Raw genomic sequence first — 19924 nt, forward strand, 5'->3', positions numbered from 1 at the left:
GTGACTTCTCATCTTAAATTAAAACTCTGAATTTGAAGAAAATTAAAAGACTGTGTATTTAGTACTGGTAGTGTCACCTTTTTCAACTTTTGAAAGTGTTCAGTGTTAATTTGTTCTCATTTATAAATAAATCACATTGTATTTATTTCAGTAGTATGCATATCTCTGTTTTTGAATTTTTATCTTGAAACATTTGTACCCTGTATCTTTAATACAAGGTGTTTGATTTGCTGCCATATATAATTATCAGGTTATTTATAAAGCCATAACCAACAAAACTGAGATACAAAATGAAGACTTGCTAGGTGGTCTGTAGATATATGGACTTCGGTGCTATCTTGACAAATGTTTTGTCTTTAATCCCCATCTGAATGCTGATAACTCACATTCTTCACCAGAATGGAAGCTCTATGAAGTTAGAAATTGTGTCCCTTAGCCCCATACTTTGAAAAGTGACAACATGTAATAGGCACTGAAATATTTATGGTCAGAATGAGTTATACAGATAAGTCTACTTCCAGTGTTTAACAGGCTTTCAAACCAAACCGTTGAGATAAAAGCATATTTATATCCACTTACAAGTATGGGGATGGTATCAGCATGACATTTACTGAGAGCATAAATGTGGGGGGTCCATCAAGAGTTCCACTTTGGACATACTTAACTTTGCAATGCCTTGTTGACATCCATGGGGAGATACCAAACATATCTCAAGGAGAGGTCCACGCTGAAGTATATTTTGGGAGCTTTCTTCATCTTTAAAGCCATGAGACTGGATAAAGTCATTCAAGAAGTGTGTACTGTAGAGACCTAGCTCCAGAGAATCCTAACATCGGGCTGGACTGAGCAGGATCAGTGAAATAAGAACTAAATGTATGCAAAGTGAGAATCCAGAAGAGATGTGAGGCCGAAATAAGATGCCGGTTGTCTGGCTGATCCATCAAAAGTGCTCAAAGCAAAAACAAAGTACCTGACGTGCTGGCACGCTATGGCCAAGACCGATCGCAGCACCATCCCTATAATCCACACACCCCTGCCTACCTCCAAACCCATCCCCCCAGGGGACAGCCCCGCCCTTCCGTTTCCCAGGATTCTCTGGCACAAGTCCCTGTCGGCCATCTTTACTGTGGGCAGCCAGCAGGGAGACTGCGCCTGCGCTGTGGGCCTTCTGGAGTGTGCGGTGTGGCGTGGAAACTAGAGGCTCGTAGGGGTCTGCGGCCACGATGACCCAGGCGGAGAAGGGGGACGCAGAGAATGGAAAGGAGAAAGGCGGGGAGAAGGAAAAGGAGCAGCGCGGCGTGAAGCGGCCCATCGTACCGGCGCTGGTGCCAGAGTCCCTGCAGGAGGTTAGGTGCCGAGGGTGGGGCTCGGTGAGGGCCCTGCACGCTGGCCACGGACCTGGGCTGTCCGATTTGCGGAGGGAGTCTGGAGGCTGTGGAAAGGCTTCGGGTCCCCACGGTCGTGGGTGGTGTAGGGGGGTGCTCGTTTCCTCTCGCGTCCCTGCGCGCTGGGTCATCCAGGTGAGGACTGCGTCCCCACTGTCCATCGCCTCCATCCTCTGTGGGAGCCCCAGCTTCCCGGGCTTCGAAACAAGGACAGGGCTGCCACCTGCCTCCCAGATGTGTGGGGTTTTAGTGATGGCACGTAAAGATTAGCATCGGGCCAGGCTCACTGGGAGTATATGCACATACTTGGTAAGGGATAGTTAGAGGTTCATGCATTTTTTCTTTGTTAAGGAAATTTCGAGTATCATTTCAGGGTTGAAAGCAATGAAAAGGCAGACGTTTGTCTACGTAGACATTGGATGCGTGTGTAAAAAACAAGATTAAGTCATACCAGAAAAAAATTATTTGCAGTACGTGGTAGGCAAAGGGACTTTATATATAATATTACTAATCAGTGAAGAAAATACCAGCATTCCCATAGAAAAATGGACAAAGGTAATTAAAATTCACAACAGAACTCAGGAGGCATTTAAATGCTCCGAATTTCTTGTTGGACATCTGAGGTAAGTTCCTTATTGGTAGACGTGTTAAGGATAATGCCCAACTGGCCAAGCAGCTGTAAAAGACATAGCACTGTGCCTGGCACATGGTAAGCCCTTGGAACAGTTATCGCTGTTGCACAGGGGTCAGTTTCTCCACTTACCTAGTTGAGGGGCAGACTGAATGGTCTGTGAGGGCTTGCTGCTTACCGCCTTCTGGGGGTGGGAGGAGTGCAGGGATTGGACCACTGGTATCAACGTGGTAGGGGGAGGGCTAGTGATAATCTGGGATGGTTTCTTCAGAGGAAGTGACATCTGGACTAAGATCTGAAGGATGATTAAGAGTTAGCTAGGGGGAAGGGGAAATCTCAGGGACAGAGAGAATAGCATGGAAGAGACCTGGGCTCAGAGGATATGAAGTGTTGGAGATCAGGATGTCTGGAATAGAGGGAGAAGAGGGGGCAACAGATAAAACTGGAGATCGTAGCAGGGGCCATCTCATGAAGGCCATATAAGCCAGAGAGTCTGGTTGGCCACTGCTGAAGTTAATAGAGAGTTTTGGAAGAGCTAGCCAGACTCTGAGCCTGTGGTGGGTTATTAACTCGCTCAATCTTCACAATTACTCTATGAGGCAGGAACTTCATCCAGAGCAAGGAAGTAGCACAGTCTGAAGCCAAGTGTGTGACTCCAGGGCCTGGGTCCTTAACCATGACAGCAACATTTCCTTAAGTTCCTTCAGTTGTATAACACGCTTTAGTTTTTCCATGGCCTCTGTGGCACTTGTACTATTAACTATCTCGTCTTAAGCAGTGATATCCAGGAAATCGTATGTAGGATGTACTGACCAAAAAGGAAGTGGTTCTAGAGTAAGGCTAAAGAAATAGGCAGGGCCTTGATCTTGGAACTCCAGACTTTATCTAATGGCAAAGTACAGAAATATTTAAAATGGAAACATGCCAGAAGGACACACTGTGGCTTCAAGCACAGGACAGAGTCGTCGTCGTCGTCGGCGGCAGCCGTCCGTCTCGAGAGACGATGGTGTAGCTTCTTAAGAGTCTATCTGCACCGCCGAGAATGGCTGTGCAGTCCGACTCGGGAGTGACACGGTATCTGTCTCCTCTCGTGTTGAATCGACATCTTGCGATGACGCTGGAGTGTCCTCTCCAGTGAAGCTGAAGCTACAGAGCCTGGGCAGGGTGATATGGAGGGTCTGCTGTTGCCCATGCAGCAGACCCCCCCTCTCTTCGCAGCTGAAGGGTCCAAGGGAAAGACGGAGTCAATACAGCTTGTCTTCAGGTGCGCCGCAGGAGTTGCCGGTGTTGACTACAACGTCAAACCGCCTTAGGGACTCCGGCTCCGGATTTTCTGTCGGGGTTTACTCCCCTAGCCTTTCCCCTAAAGAGGTATGCCGCAAGGCAGCGGAGGTTTTTTGGAATCAGAGTTTTCCTTCTCTGACAGGACAGAGTCGTCGGCAGCCGTCCGTCTCGAGACGATGGTGTAGCTTCTTAAGTGTCTATCTGCACCGCCGAGAATGGCTGTGCAGTCCGATTCGGGAGTGACACGGCATCTGTCTCCTCCCGTGTTGAATCGACATCTTGCGATGACGCTGGAGTGTCCTCTCCAGTGGAGCTGAAGCTACAGAGCCTGGGCAGGGTGATATGGAGGGTCTGCTGTTGCCCATGCAGCAGACCCCCCCTCTTCGCAGCTGAAGGGTCCAAGGGAAAGACGGAGTCGATACAGCTTGGCTTCAGGTGCGCCGCAGAAGTTGCCGGTGTTGACTACAACGTCAGACCGCCTTAGGGACTCCGGCTCCGGATTTTCTGTCGGGGTTTACTCCCTTAGCCTTTCCCCTGAAGAGGTATGCCGCAAGGCAGCGGAGGTTTTTTGGAGTCAGAGTTTTCCTTCTCTGATGTACCCTGACTGGAAGATCGAACCAGCGACACCCAGCTCGCAGGCCGACGCTCAATCCACTGAGCTAAACCAGCCAGGGTTAACAGGACAGAGTAGGTGCTAGCTAAGTAGTCAGGCTGGCGTGGTGGTTCTTAACAGAGGGATCCTATTGTCAGAGAAAATGTCATTCCCCCACTCCCTACTGAAATTGGGGATCCCTCAACAAGTTTACATGGTTAAGGTTCCCCAAGTGATTTGGATTATATTCTGTCGGCTTGAGAATTTCAGCTTGAGAATTTCGTTTATAAAACAATTATCATCTCAAAGGAAAGTTTGCAGCCTTCCACTGTCCTGATTTGTACCACTTTGTCAGTCCTTGGTCATCATCTTCCAAGAATGGATTGTGAAGTGCGGCCAAGTTTTCTGACTTATGAAGATAGAATTATGGACTCTGGGTTTTCATCCCCAGTCTCTTGCCAGATTAGGTAAATAGCACAGATTTAACAAAAGTAAAGTGCAGTGTTGTTTTTTTTTTAAGTAGTCAAAATATAGTTTATGTACACACCTGGAAGTGGTTGATGTGTAAAGCCTTACTTTCCAGTATTGCAAAAATAATTGTATCCTTACATTAGTTTCTCCCATTACCTGTTCGACCGGTGAGTTTAAACCTGAGTGGTCATGCTAATTACCTCAGGAGCTTTTGAAAATTGCAGATTCCTAGGCACTCTTTGGCGATTCTGATTCCCAGAATTTGTAGTGAAAGCTTAGGGTCATTTTTTTTTTTTTTTTTTTTTTACAACTATAGGTGATTCCAATTTAGGGAACCCAGCACTTCACTAGTCACAGTATTCCCCACACTCTTATTCTTTGTTTAACTGTCTTCCCTAGTAAACAGAAAGTTCTCTGATTTTTGGGACTTTGTCTTGGTTACCATTGTATCCACTGTGTCTGGCACAGAAATGTCCAATAGGTTAATTTGTGTTGGATAATTATGGTTCCATTCATTTAAACAAATATTTGTTGGACTATGTACTATGAGTTAGATCTTGGGAACACAGAACTATAAAATGAATTTTATTCAGGTAGAGAGCAATAATTGGATGCTTCTCAAAGAACTCCCTTTACTGAATTATTTTGATACCTTTGAGTCTGATGATCATTACAGGAAACTAACTTCTCAGTCTATACTGTTATCTATATGTTATTTAACTTGTTACCTGCGTATTACTTACTAAGGTCACACTCCTGTTCTATATTTGCAGCAAATCCAGAGCAACTTCATTGTTGTCATACATCCAGGTTCAACAACTTTAAGGATTGGCCGGGCCACAGACACCCTTCCTGCCAGCATTCCTCATGTCATTGCACGGAGACACAAACAACAAGGGCAGCCCCTATACAAGGACAACTGGCTCCTAAGGGAGGGACTAAATGTAAGTCACAAACGGAGGACCTGGAGAGAAAGCCCAAGATTGTTTCCTTGGGAAGGCTAGACATGCATGCAAGTATATGCAGTCATCTGAATAAACATCTTCATAGCTTTGTGTTTTAAAATAATAGCATCAGCCCTGGCTGATGTGGCTCAATGGATTGAGTGATGGCTGTGAACCAAAAGGTCGCCAGTTTGATTCCCAGTCAGGACACGTGCCTGGGTTGCAGGCCAGGTTCCCAGTTGGGGGCATACAAGAGACAACCAATCAATGTTTCTCTCAGGCATTGATGTTTCTCTCCCTCTCTTTCTTCCTCTCTTCCCCTCTCTCTAAAAATAAATTAATAAAAATTATAAAAATTATTTAAAAATACTAAAATAAAGTAATAGTATCATTCAGGGTTACAAACCATTTTTCATCTGAGCTAGCAATTTCAGATTGTAAGTAAATAATTATAACAAAAGTAAATTTAATTTTTAACCCATCGGGATGAACTGAGTATTGATGGTGATTTTTAATGTAAGGTACAGAATTATCACCCACTTAAAATAATGCAGTCCGGTCTTTATTAACTGACTGCTGTATTTCTCTTCCAGATACTTAGAGTTTAAAATGAACTCATATTTTTAATTCATGAGCAAATTGAATTGCTACAATAAGCACTTATTACAATCTTAGATCAAATCATAATTTAAAGGCAAAACATATATATTTCTTTACAGTAAACATTTACTTTATCCTATTTTGCAAATGATAATTATGAGGAAAAATTTTTTGTGATAGATGTTAAATATGTATATTACATTGTAATCCACTTTTAAATTTTAAATCAAGGATAGTTTCAGGAACTTTCAATTTTTTTTGTAATTCTTATAGTAAGCCTTAGGGTTCCATTTTTTAATCTTATAATTCTACTTTAGAGAATAACAATTGAAAGTAAGTAAAATAACATTTTTACATAAAAATTTATAGATATGTTTTTTACAGTATCAAAATAATTGAACATTTATTGATTAAGAATAATAACACATGAAGAAATATAACTGTTATAAAGTCATAAACCTGAAAATGATTTAAATATATGAGAGCATCTCTGTAATACTTTGTAAATGGAAAAGTAGCTATGCTTTGATTAGTGCTATGAAATTTTGTTAAGAACCCAGTCACTCAAAATTATAGATTTTTTAAAATACTTGGTTTATAGTGAGGGTTCTTTTATGACTTTTTAAATTTGTAAATAATAAAAAGATTACTTTGAATTCTGAAGATTAATACATATGTTAGAGATTAAGGAAATGCCACTTGTTGACAAGGGAGCATTTCCCATTGCTGCATTCAATGAGTAGTTTGCCAGATTGCCTTCCTTTTTCACCGTCCTTTATGTTGTTCATCTTCCATTCTGTTTTCCCAGAAACCTGAAAGTAATGAACAAAGACAAAATGGTCTTAAAATGGTGGATCAAGCAATCTGGTCTAAAAAGATGTCAAATGGTACAAGACGGATTCCTGTGTCCCCTGAACAGGTTCGGTCTCAACTCTGCGGATTTGTTCTTTTAGCACATAATGCTGTTCATTATGCTCTACCTATTTCATTATGCAAATACAAGAGGGGGTTTTCTTTAAAAAGGAAGAAAAACCAGAACCACCTATGGAATACCTGAATCAGTGTCACAAATGCTTAGGCAAGTCATATAATTTATAATGTGGTGTTTCTTACCACAAGTTGATAAAATTTACAGTTTATTGAGAGTCTTAACACATTGTTGACCCGCAATTTTATATAAAAGCTATCCCATCTCATCAGCTGTTTTTTCATAATTGAATATGAAAATAGAACAATCTAAATAAACTTTAGTAGACTTTATTAATACATAATGTATTGAAATGAAACTTTGTACATATCTTCTCTATAACTTTTAATAACTTTTTGGTATGATAAACTGTATAGCATTCACCTACATGCAATGGTACACAACAGGTTTTGCAAATATATCTAGTTTTGTTGAACTTTTCTTTTTTGCCGTTTCGGTGGTCTAATATATAACTGTCTTCCGACAGACTATCATCTTCCACATCACTGCTATATACTTCAAGGTCGCTCGGACAATCAGAAAAAGCATCTGCATATAATTCATTGAAAAATTCTTCACTGTCACAATGCGCCAAAGTTGAAATTTTTGCAATACTAAAATTGTGATAAAACCCGTAATATCTAGAAAAATAATTTTTTTATAATAAAGTAAACACGATCAAACATGATTAAGAAAACTTTTACAAAACCCTATATTACTCTCAGTTTTAAGAATTGTATAGGCTAATGCAAGTGCAGACACGAGTTAACTCATTAACAGTCAACAACGTTTAGTCTTGAAAACATGAGTTTTTTTGTGGCCGGTCAACAATGTGTCAAGTGTATAATTCCAGGACCTTGGTGGGAAGCTGTATTCTTACCACTTTTGTTATTTTAATATAATAAACCAATACAATTAGGAATGGCTGTGAGTTCATGTAAATTTGTATTCAGCTCTAGGTAGAGTGCAGTATTAATTTTGGACTGGCTGTGAATGACAGCCCCAGATGTTAAAAGTCACAGGAAAAATCAAGGTTGTGGAAAAGGGCAAGAGAATCCTTTTGTTACCGGTCAGTATTTCCCCAAATACCTTGGCTTTGCGATTAAAATTTGCCACTGTATTTGGTCTCTGAGGGAGAGGAGAAAAGAGGACTCATACTACACTCACCCCTTTTTTTCCCTTGCGTAAACTCAGAGAATTTGTGATGCGCTTTTCTTTCAGGCACGCTCCTACAACAAGCAGATGCGACCCGCAATTTTAGATCACTGTTCTGGAAATAAGTGGACAAACACATCTCATCACCCTGAGTTTTTAGTAGGAGAAGAGGTAGGAAACTTCTTTACAATGAAATGGAAGAAAAAAACTGATCCTAATGCTAAAATTCATTTGCTTTGCCATTCAGTTATAGTTTCCAAGCATTCTATAATTCTACTTTGAGGACCAGGTAGTCACACTGGCCCCTGAAGTATTAGATACTCACCCTCAACATTTAGAACATTCAGCAGATGTTCTAGAAATAATAATTTCTAGCCTTAGAGTTTTGAACTTGAATCTAAACCCTGAGAGAAGAGTTTTAACAACATGTTCATTTCCCCATCTTTTCTAGGCCTTGTATGTTAATCCATTGGACTGTTACAATATTCACTGGCCTATTAGAAGAGGTCAGTTAAATATTCACCCAGGACCTGGGGGCTCCCTTACAGCTGTTCTGGCAGATATTGAAGTAATATGGTCTCATGCAATACAAAAATACTTGGAAATTCCACTGAAAGATTTAAAGGTGAGCTCAGATTCCCAGTTACTTGGATAATCTTTCAGAATCTTGGTCAATAAAAGTATACATTACTGAGTTGTATATAATAAAGGGTCTTTGAAGCATTCTTGGCCTTAGGTGTTAAGGATATCTTTTCTTCCCTGAATTCTCCTTTAATGCTTTTTCTCTTTTTCTTATTCTGTTTGTTTCTTTGGTATCTCTCCTGCTCTGCAGGCAGCAAGTGCTCATGTTTATGCCTTCTCTCTGGACCTTTTTCAGACACATTAGTTGTTTTATTATTTCATAAGTGTTAAATAATTCAAAGAAGAACATCAGCATTTCCTATTTTTTCATAAAACCCACAAGATAGCAGAGAGTTTTGAGCTTTTCTTCTGGGCCCTGACCATTGCTGCTAGTGCTTTAGAGATAATCCTCTCTGAAGACAAGTGTGAACTTTATTTTGAGCTGACTTTGGTGTTAACCATTTAATCTTTTTTTCTTTGTTCTCCTTAGTATTATAGATGTATCTTGTTAATTCCTGATATCTATAATAAACAGCATGTGAAAGAATTAGTGAATATGATCCTAACGAAGATGGGTTTTTCAGGTATGTCTGATATTCCAGTGAAACTTACTTGAAATGAGAATCTTTTTTTTTACTGATATAGTTAATCCAATTCACTGCTTTATTGAAATGCTTGTTTAAGAGGGTCAGCGATGCTTGAATATTTGCTCAGAGGTTCCTAGACTTTGGATGATTTTTTGTCTTAGGAGAGTTATTGCTCCCCAGCTGATTGCTCTTCTACCTTTTGTTTTTTAGGAATTGTGGTCCATCAGGAGTCCGTGTGTGCCACTTTTGGAAGTGGTTTAAGCAGCACGTGCATTGTAGATGTTGGGGACCAGAAGACAAGTGTGTGCTGTGTGGAGGATGGGGTCTCTCATCGGAATACTCGGTATGGGACTTGGGAGGTGACATCTCCCATTCTTCTCCCCTCACGGTCTGTTCAACTATCGAGCATCACAAGTTAGAAAGAAATTATTTATAAGGAATTATATATTTAAATTTTGCCTAGGACACCAACAGGATTGTGGAAGTGCAAATTCTAGCTGGGCTTTAAACCACTGACTTTGCCCTTTCCTCTGGAACTTTGTAACAGAAGATCACATCAGCAGCTCCTGAAAGTCCTCAAGGAAGCGTAAGGTTAGCTCTGTGTCTTTGCTGTGGGCTGGCCTAGAGACACCAGTCACTCAAAAGAAAACTTGATCTAGGCAGGTCGTGTTGGAGAAAATAGCTTTTCAGGTTTGAGTTCTCTAGCTACCTAGCATTTCCAAGTATTTGCTTTTCTTGTCGTAAATGGTGTTCAGTGAGTAACTTTATGATGGTCAAGTGTCTGTCATCACTGATAGAAGAGTTAATAAACTAACTCTCAGGAGCCGGTTTACTACTTGTTATTCCTGAGACAAGCCTAGCACAGGTAAGCACACTCAGGTAGTGCCCATGTGGCCTCTCTGCAGCATTTTGTGCTCTCAGGATGTTCTAATTTTTCGTGTCCCTTACATTTAGGTAGTTTGAATCTCAAGTTATAGAAATAAATTTAAAAGAGGTCCTAGTAAGTCCATGAGAAAGGTTAATCCTAAGTTACAGTACATTCTATAGCCCAGATTGAGTTATTTTGGCTCATCTGTTGTTTGTATTGTCTAATGCCAAGGGTCTCAAGGTATGGAGAAAAGACTGGATTCAGGGCTCCAACGACTAAAATAATGTAGCAGTAATCCTTCCAAAGTGTAGACACATTCAGTTAGTGGGTAGTATCCTATCAGATTTCTCCCATAAGTTTGTCTAATGATGTCACCGTTATATGCTAGAGAATATACCTAAGCAAACAGCTGTCAAATGGTGAACACATTGACTTGGAAATGAGCTGTGGATATTTTTGCAGACAGCATGACTGCTACCACTGTTTCATTCTAGAGTTCCCTTTCTCCCTCCCATCTATCCATCTGTTCTTTTTTTCATTTATTCCTACAACAAACATTTCTTGAAGCTTGGTGTTTTACTGTGCCTAATTGTTTTTGAATCACTATCTGCACCTTCTTAACATATTACCCATCTGCTCTTTCTCTTAACTCTAGACTCTGTCTGGCATATGGAGGATCTGATGTATCAAGATGTTTTTATTGGCTGATGCAGCGAGCTGGATTCCCTTACAGGGAATGCCAGTTAACAAATAAAATGGATTGCCTTCTTCTGCAGCACCTAAAAGAAACTTTTTGTCATTTAGATCAGGTGAGAGCAAAATTGAAATTGACAGTTTTTGTTTTCAGGAAAAATTTAACAATATCATGCCACCCTTTCAGCTTAGCTGATAAAGCCTTGAAGCTGAAGCCCTTAAGAAATGAGAGTTGTTAGGTAAGGTCAGAGTTGTGTAGATGTGTCTCTGGCTCTGGAAAAAAGCTTCTTTTCTTTTTATTTTTAAGAGTTTAGCAAATGTATCCCTATCGGCTCTGATCATTCTGATAAACGATGAAGATACACCTTTAGGTGTGATGAATACTAGCAGGCAATATATATGTAGACATTTAATAAAATGGCATCATTTGAAGCACTGTCTTAGTATTGTGGAAAGTCAACATTTAATCATTGCTGTATCTGGATTGCTACCTTTTTATACTTTTTTAGATCATTTTTTCACCTTTTCAAGTAATACAGTTCTGAATTACAAAAATTCAGAAATATAAGACTAGGTAACATTCCTTAGTTATTGAGGGCATTTACTTATTGATTTGGGTCATTGTATTAGTATTTACCAATATTGAAGAAAACAAAAAATGCAGATGGCAGAAATTTCACAAATGTTTAAAAAGAAAGCAGTTTACCATTGAACTCTTACTAAGTTCTGGTGGGTATGGCAGAAAGTTGCAGGGCAGCCTTTTCATAGGTGACGGTTAGATGGTAAGGAGGCTTAGCTGTAATTCGAGGAGCTTGTCCGCACTTTTACTGACTCACTGACAGCATCTTTTCCTGAAATCAGGACATCTCTGGGCTTCAGGACCATGAGTTTCAGATTCGACATCCAGATTCCCCTGCCCTGCTTTATCAGTTTCGATTAGGAGATGAAAAACTCCAGGTAAGATACGAGGGTATATTTTCATGGGTAGAAAGAAAGCCACCCAGGCTCAGACTGAGAGACTGCTTGCTTGCTAGAAACCTCATGAGGTCAGAATGTGAACTGGTTGTAGATTATTTACTATGCCAAATTAGAACAGATTTGAGGACCATCTTTGTAATTAGCCATTACGTGATTAGGCATTTAGAGAGAGAGAGGCTCCATTCTTATTAGGTAATTATAAAGTAGCTTACTACATATTGTACTTTTGCTTTGAGAGTCGGTGGTATCATATCATACTTCAGCTGGATGATAAGTGAGTTTTCTGGCCTATCTGCACTGAAGAAATAATGCTACTCCCCCAGAAAGAACACTACACAATCTAACTTCTAGGACATAATCTGCCAGTTTTGTTTTTTTGAAGAACAAAATTTAATGGGTCAGTTCTATTTAGGGACAGTATCCTGGGTTGATTGTTCTTTCCCTTCCTTACACAGGCTCCAATGGCTTTGTTTTATCCAGCAACCTTTGGAATCGTTGGACAAAAAATGACGACTCTGCAGCACAGATCTCTGGGTGACCCTGAGGATCCTCATGATGAACATTACCTGCTGGCCACACAGAGCAAGCAAGAACAGGTCTGCAGGGATGCTGGTGTGAGGGGAGACATTTGATCCCTGCAGGAGAAGTTTGGCTGTAACTCATGGATCATTGCAGTCACTGCCATCTGACAGCATACTAAAGCTGATACTGTTTTTAAAACTGTAGATGAAATCTAAATTAAAATCTGGATGACAGATTTTTTTTGTTTAGCAGGCATTCATCCAATTTTCAGAATACCAGTCCACACATTTAAAGGTTAAATTAATGGAGTTACTTTCGAATATTTATCCATAGTAAATGTGTTCAGTAAAATCTCACCTATATTTAATTATAATGTGTGAGAGGTGTGTTGCATAGGCAAAGAGCTGAGTTTCCTTGTCCATTGTTGATCTCAGTAATAGGATGTCTGATGCAGGGGCACCAATTAAAGCTGTTGTCTGCTAATGAGACAGCAGCTCAGGGTGGAAGGAAGAGGCCTGGAAGCCTTTTCTAGTCCCCATTCCTGTCCCAAAGGGGAGCACAACATAGTTAGAAAAGGCCTGAAAATGAGGATTTCGTAACAGTCACTGGTCCAAGAATTCCGCTAAAATACTCCACTTAAAAACTCAGTTCAAGGGAAGAAAAGTTTATCTATACTGACATCTCAGTTTTAAATTCCAACCTGTATAGGAAGGTTCTGAGACCCACCCTGCCTGTCATGACTCCTTTAGAATTGCCATAGTGCACCCTCTTCTGTCTATCACCTCTCACTCCCAGGTGGTTGGTTGTGGACTCTGGTGTATTTCCTCTCTGCACCACAGCAACAGGCCTTCATTTGTTGTTTTTCTTTGAGCGGGGGGGGGGGGGAGGGTTTGCTCTCTCAGGCCTTCGTTTATAGTAGTATTCGAGGGGGCGACCCAACAAAATCAGAATTTATCTATAAAATATGTGTATTTATTCTTACATGTTTAAACTTCAGTCACCTTCAAAGTACTATCTATTTGATGCAATACACCTACAGAGACATTTTTTTTTACTGCTCAAAGCAGTTTTTAAACTTAATTTTGATGCCCTTTAGTGCTTCTGCGGTTTTTTTGTGTTTCCTCTTTCACATCCACATTAACAAAATGTTTCCCTTTAAGGATTTGTTGTCATCAGAGGAGGATCAGTCAGGGCAGGATCAGATGAACAGGGAGGGTGGGACATGGGATTCATGCCACTTTTAGTCAAAAACTGCTGAACACTCAGCGCTGTGCGGGCAGGTGCGCTCATAAGTCATCCATCATGAAATGGGCAAACATGTTGAAAGAGTCTTCAAAAAAATTGCACTGAAGCCAAACGCAGCTTTTCCCAACGCCAGCTGATGCACTGATGCAGATGGGTTCCTAGAACGCTCACCTAGCAGGGGAAGCCTGTACTACAAGGGGCCTGCTCTTCAGAAGATAATTTTGGGGTTTTTTGAGGTCTCCCCTCGTATAGTGGTGAGAGGTCTACCTGGAGAACATCGACAGTATTCTGTCATAATCATACCATCTTCTTGGTTGTCCTTTTCATTGATTTAAAGTCTGCAAAAGCTACTGCTGACCGGAAGTCTGCATCTAAACCCATTGGATTTGAAGGGGATCTTCGTGGGCAGTCCTCTGACCTTCCAGAAAGGATCCATTCCCAGGAGATGGATTTGGGGTCCTCCCAGGGAGACTGTCTGATGGCTGGCAATGACTCCGAGGAGGCCCTCACTGCACTGATGTCGAGGAAGACTGCCATCTCGCTGTTTGAAGGGAAGGCCCTGGGCCTGGATAAAGCCATCCTTCACAGCATAGACTGCTGTTGTAAGCACCTGTGGGGAGGCTGGGAGATAGCAGTTAAATGAATTGGTTCACGGTAGGGCATGGTCGTGCAGTGCTGCACAGGATACTTATTCTGAAACAGCCGAGCACCTGCCTACCTTGTGCTTGTCTTGTTGGGTGGGCGGCATTCCAGGCTGAGGAAGAAGGCTGTGTCGGGGCCAGGGCAGCTGGGACTCGGGGTGAGGATGAAGCTAGAAAAGTGAGTATACACCACACTGGACTTTTGAGGCCCCCATAGGGATTTTGGTCATGCTGCAAGTAGCAGGGTGGGAACAACAGCCTGCTCACGTTTGTGTTTGGCTGCATTGTTGAGGGGGTTGGAGAGGAGTCCTGGAGAAGGCTCTTGTGGTTATCCAAGCAAGAGGAGGTGATGGCTTGGCCTAGGGTGGTGGTGCATATGGAGGAAAAGCTGAGAAGGGCTTTCACTGTCTTTGCAGCATCTGATGATACCAAAAAGAAGATGTACAGCTCCATCCTAGTGGTGGGAGGTGGTTTGATGTTTCATAAAGCACAAGAATTTCTGCAGCACAGAATTCTCAACAAAATGCCACCTTCATTCAGGCGGATTATTGAAAATGTGGAAGTGATCACAAGGCCTAAGGTATGTTGTTCATGGTGCAGGTTGGATTGTATGCAAAGGAAATCAGCATTGATTCTTTCTGACTAATGTATGTGGACAGATAAAATCCTGGAAGTCATGGGTTTGTGTCTGGGAGTTCTTGAGGATTTGGGACAAGTGGAATTGTTACTTACAGCAGGTCACAGGTGTGGGGAAGGAGCTCTGGACAAGGGGACTGGATCCCTGGGTTTTATCCCTGCTGTGCTCTCCAAAGCTGGCAGGACTGACTCTGCCTTTGTAGAAGGATGGTGGGGCGAGAAGAAGACTGACAGGTGTCACACTATCAGCCAGAATAACTCCATTGTTCTCTTTCTCCTATTAAGGAGCTGCTGCTGGTCCCTGGACCTGGTGATCTTTAAGAATCTTTTAGGCTTGAACTGTCTTGAAATACAAACCTAGGAATTTAGAAACAGATTGTGCCTAGATTTCATTATATATCATTGATAGTTCCTGGGAATGTTCTTAATTTTAATCCTGAGGGAGAGATTGTGGGGTATATTTATTCTGCTCAAACTTCATAGTAAGTTATTTCCTTACATACGTTCTACCTTTAGGGATGACTGTGTAATAATAGTGAATAGGAGCAGTTTCACTAATAAAAACTAAAGTTTTCCTGTCAATTGAAACAGAAAGACACTTGTAATGTAAATTTATGGGTCTTGCATAGGTTGAAAATCTGGCTTATTAGGTCTTGACTCATTCAAATAAATGTTTAAGTGTAGGTCTTTTCTGTTTGTGCTGACATATCTGTATCACTGCTCTAGGACATGGATCCCCGGCTGATTGCATGGAAAGGGGGGGCAGTGCTGGCTTGTTTGGATACGACGCAGGAACTGTGGATCTATCAGCGAGAATGGCAGCGCTTTGGTGTCCGCATGTTACGAGAGCGAGCTGCCTTTGTATGGTGAAACAGGCAGGAAAAAGTCACTCTTTAAGAAGACCCAAAACAAGCCTCTTGGTACAAAAGACTTACAGAATATGTATTTTTTTAAATTAATTTTTAATTTACTGACCTAGGTGCTTCAGTTTCAAGGAAAATAAATGAATTCTGATTTTTATGTTGAGGACATGATATTGGTGTGAAATTACAAGCTGCTTCTGTAGTCAAGACATTGAGAAAAAATGTGGTAAGCTTTCCTGAGACTTGTCTCAGGGTCTCAGAACCTCCCATGATGGAAAATGGTTGAGCAGTTGTCAAGAGGTGAAGCTCTTCATTTAAGTTGACTTTGGGGCATCATGAGACAGTCTCTTGCAACCATGAGGGGTGGACATGTGGCTTGGGGACCTGAATTATGAGCACTGTATGGTCATATTTTCCCTCTTGTCTGGAAGAGCAAGCACATATGACGTTGACTCCTGTGCTCTTGGAATTCCAAGTAGGGAAAAGAGTTTTATCTATTAATTTTTAAATTTTTTGTTGGATTACAAAAATTATGGGGGCCCATTCAGGTCTAGATTTGCCAAGGCAGAGGTTTAAGGCTGGGCTGGCTGGCTTTGATTACCAAACACGCTTGAGGCTTGGGAAAAGAAAACAGTCATTATTTGACCAAAACAGAACAAAAGTAGGAAAAGAAAATTTGTTTCCTTCCTAAAGCCAAATAGAAATGATTTGGGTATAATTTAGAGTTGTTAGCATGTGTCGTACAGGTAAGCAAGGTACTACTAACTTAATCATCAGCCCCCTCCCAACCCCCCAGTTTTCCTTTACCTGAAGAACCCAGTGAAAGCATTTGGAGTTCTTTGTGTTCAGTATGATTGATTGACCTTAATCTGTGAGCAGTCTGAAGCAAAATGTAAATAATACAGACAACTATTACTACCAGTGTTCTGGGTCCTAGGGAAGCCTCCTGCGCCCCTGGCCAGAGGAGGAGAAGGCATTGTCTGGTGACAGGAGTGCCACCTGGGGCTCAGAGACCTGAGAGAATCAGAGGTGCCTGATTTCTGCCAGTCTCTTGTACTTGCTTCTTTTCTCTGTCAAGAACTAGAGGTGGAACTGGAGGAAAGACAAACATAGGGGCAGCTAAGGGTTGGAGATACGAGTGGAACATAGAATAAGAACAGTAATGTTTTAGGACATGGAGGAATGCTGGTAGTGGAGCGTTTTGCATTTATAAAAGAGTGTCCTATGTATCTGCCCTTTAGGTTAGGAACAAGGGAGAGTCTACCAGTATAACAAAATTTAACTTACTACTCTACTATTTGGAATGAATGTCTTCAATTTGAAAATTGTATATTCTTTAAGAAATTTTTAACAATAAATTTATATAATACTGACTTTGTTTCTGAGCTATCTCAACACAATTTAGTATTGGCTACCTAGTTCCAAAGGCATAATGTATTTCTGTTTTAATAGATTTTCATGGAATAGCATATCACTCTTATAACTGGTAGAGATGTTGATTCAGAGGAAGTGGCTTCTGGTCCAAGTTTTGACGTAAGCCATGTCCATCTTCTGTTATCAGCACTTTTATTTATTTATTTATTTATTTATTAATGTTTTTTATTGATTATATTGTTACAACAGTTCCAATTTTCTCCCCCTTGTTCCCCTCCACCCAGCACTCCCCTCCCCCAGCAATCCCCCCCAAGTCCATACCCCTGGTTCGTAAAAATTAACTATCCCCCCCCCTCTCAAATATTAGGACCCTTTGTAATCTTGTAAAGGACAATGGGCGAAGGTCTCAAGCTCCTCTAGCTGCTTCAAGCTGGACATGGTCGTCGTCCTACCTACCCTTGGGTCCAGAAAACCCTAATAAGAGTGGGGGTGTGGAGGGGAGGGTGGCCTTCCCACATGGGGAAGGATCGTGCAGACTCCAGGTCAGTTGGCTGTCTCCGGTCAACGGCTTGCTTTGTTTAACAGGCTGGTGTCCTTGTTGTGTTCTGGGGGCAACAGATTTGGCGAAAAGGGTTAAAAGACATCATTCAATCCATAACTACTAGATGACAAAAGGCAGGGATTAATTTTTCAATGTTCCATATTAGGGAAAAAAAAAGCTTCTTTGTAAGAAGGTGTGCTAGGCGCATCTCGCCTGTCCAAAACCCTTTTGCCCATTATTCTTAGTTTGGGCTGAGGTAAATAGTTTAGGTTTTTCCCCCTCTCAGACCTCTGGTCCTTTTCTGTCCAAGCCATTAGGATAGAAAAGAGAAACCCGTTTTAAAGTGAAGCCCACAGACCACCCCATTCTTCCCCAACCCAGCCATTTAGTTCAGCCAAACCGTTGAGTCTCAGGAGGCAGCGCTGCAGGGAGGATTAAGTGAGGCTTATGTGTACAGATAATCACTCAGGTAATGCGATCATTGACTTATGTCCTTTGAAAACAAAAAACACATGTTAATTTATGTAACATAACCCGCAAACAAGTCTCTAAATCTGGAGAAGAAACTTTTAAGACGGTTAGTTGCCCTGTTTTATACTCTACTACTGATCATTGTGATTTTCCTTGAATAATAATTTTTCTCCCTAAGGTTACCCTCCTTGTCTTTAAAGGGACTACATTAAGTCCATTTTTAATTTATCCTGTTCGTTTGCATAAACATAACAAGAGCAGCAAATGATCACTTATGATCTTTAGTTCTGCTTTGCTGGAACTTACCCAAGGAATATTTGGGGTGACCTTCAGTCTGTTCTTCAGGGCACAGAAGCTGTGCCACATATCTGGCATTCATCCTTGCCTGTACACACCTGTTTTTTCCAAGTCTTTCTGGTCTTTCCTTGTGCCTTAAGGTCCCTTCTAGCCATCTTTCAGGAAAACAACTTTCGTTCCTTCCCTGGAAAGATTGCTGTGGACCGCACAACCAACCATGGTACCAGGCCTTTTATCTCACGGGCTTTTATTACCTTTGAAAGTCATTCCCAGTTCCTCAGGGCTTTCTGGTAACAATCTGAGCCCAAGTATGTTTCCTTTAGGCTTGACATTCCAGTCAAAGACTTGGTCAAAAAAAAAAAAAAAAGAACCTCTGTTGACAACTGGTCTTATTAGTTCTATGCAAAGGAACTTATGTCATTACTTACTTGTTTAGAATGCCAAACTCTGGAGGGATCAAATAGGGAGAAAAATATACAACGTGAAGGAAAATCTTTGTCCTAATATTCACTGAACTGGCATTTCCATTCTTCATATTTTCATTTTTCCCCCACTAAAAAATTTTGGTTTGTTTTTCTTTTTTTTTTGTTTTTTTTTTTTTTTTTAAGTATATTTTATTGATTATGTTGTTACATTAGTTCCAATTTTTTCCCCTTTACTCCCCTCCACCCAGTATCTCCCTCCCCCAGCATCCCCCCCCAAGTCCATACCCATGGTTCGTAAAAAATAACTATCCCTCCCTCTCAGATATTAAGACCCTTTGTAATCTTGTAGAGGACAATGGGCGAAGGTCTCAAGCTCCTCTAGCTGCTTCAAGCTGGACATGGTCGTCGTCCTACCTACCCTTGGGTCCAGAAATCCCTAATAAGAGTGGGGGTGTGGAGGGGAGGGTGGCCTTCCCACATGGGGAAGGATTGTGCAGACTCCAGGTCAGTTGGCTGTCTCCGGACAACGGCGTGCTTGGTTTAGCAGGCTGGCATCCTTGTTGTGTTCTGGGGGCAACAGATTTGGCAAAAAGGGTTAAAAAGCATCATTCAATCCATAACTACTAGGTGGCAAAAGGCAGGGATTAATTTTTCAATGTTCCACATTAGGAGATAAAAAAAAACAAAAAACAAAAAAAAAGGGCTTCTTTGGAGGAAGGTGTGCTAGGCACATCTCTCCTGTCCAAAACCCTTTTGCCCATTTTATTTAGTTTGGGCTGAGGGAAATAGTTTATGTTTCCCCCCTCTCAGACCTCTGGGCCCTTTCTGTCCAAGCCATTAGGATAGAAAAGAGAATTCAGTTTTAAAGTGAAGCCCACAGACCACCCCATTCTTCACCAACTCAGCCATTTAGTTCAGCCAAACTGTTGAGTCTCCGGAGGCAGCGCTGCAGAGAGGATTAAGTGAGGCTTATGCATACAGACAATCACTCAGGTAATGCGGTCATAGGCTTATGCCCTTTGAAAACAGAAAACACATGTTAATTTATGTAACATAACCAACAAAAAAGTCTCTAAATCTGTAAGACTGTCTTATTGGGAAGACATACAGTTGCAAGGCACTTGACATTCTAC

At 41.3% G+C, this 19924-nt stretch overlaps 1 protein-coding gene across 2 annotated transcripts; it reads left to right on the plus strand.

The window, feature by feature from the left end:
* Positions 1-1137: 1137 nt before the first annotated feature.
* Positions 1138-17056, plus strand: ACTR8 (actin related protein 8). 2 transcript variants are annotated; one of them, XM_090284009.1, is made up of 13 exons: positions 1138-1346; positions 5137-5307; positions 6716-6826; positions 8096-8200; positions 8481-8654; positions 9141-9234; positions 9448-9580; positions 10761-10914; positions 11660-11755; positions 12232-12372; positions 13881-14145; positions 14601-14764; positions 15547-17056. In XM_090284009.1, exons 1-13 carry the CDS (start codon positions 1224-1226, stop codon positions 15688-15690), a joined length of 1875 nt encoding a protein of 624 aa, XP_090140135.1. In that variant the 5' UTR covers positions 1138-1223; the 3' UTR covers positions 15691-17056. The 2 variants fall into 2 exon arrangements, with proteins under 2 accessions (XP_090140135.1, XP_090140136.1); XM_090284010.1 differs by lacking the exon at positions 1138-1346 and adding an exon at positions 4295-4359 and having other exon boundaries at positions 5174-5307.
* Positions 17057-19924: the final 2868 nt, after the last annotated feature.

This window comes from Furipterus horrens, unplaced genomic scaffold (assembly GCF_987537825.1).
Source record: "Furipterus horrens unplaced genomic scaffold, mFurHor1.1.pri manual_scaffold_7, whole genome shotgun sequence".
NCBI lineage: Eukaryota > Metazoa > Chordata > Mammalia > Chiroptera > Furipteridae > Furipterus > Furipterus horrens.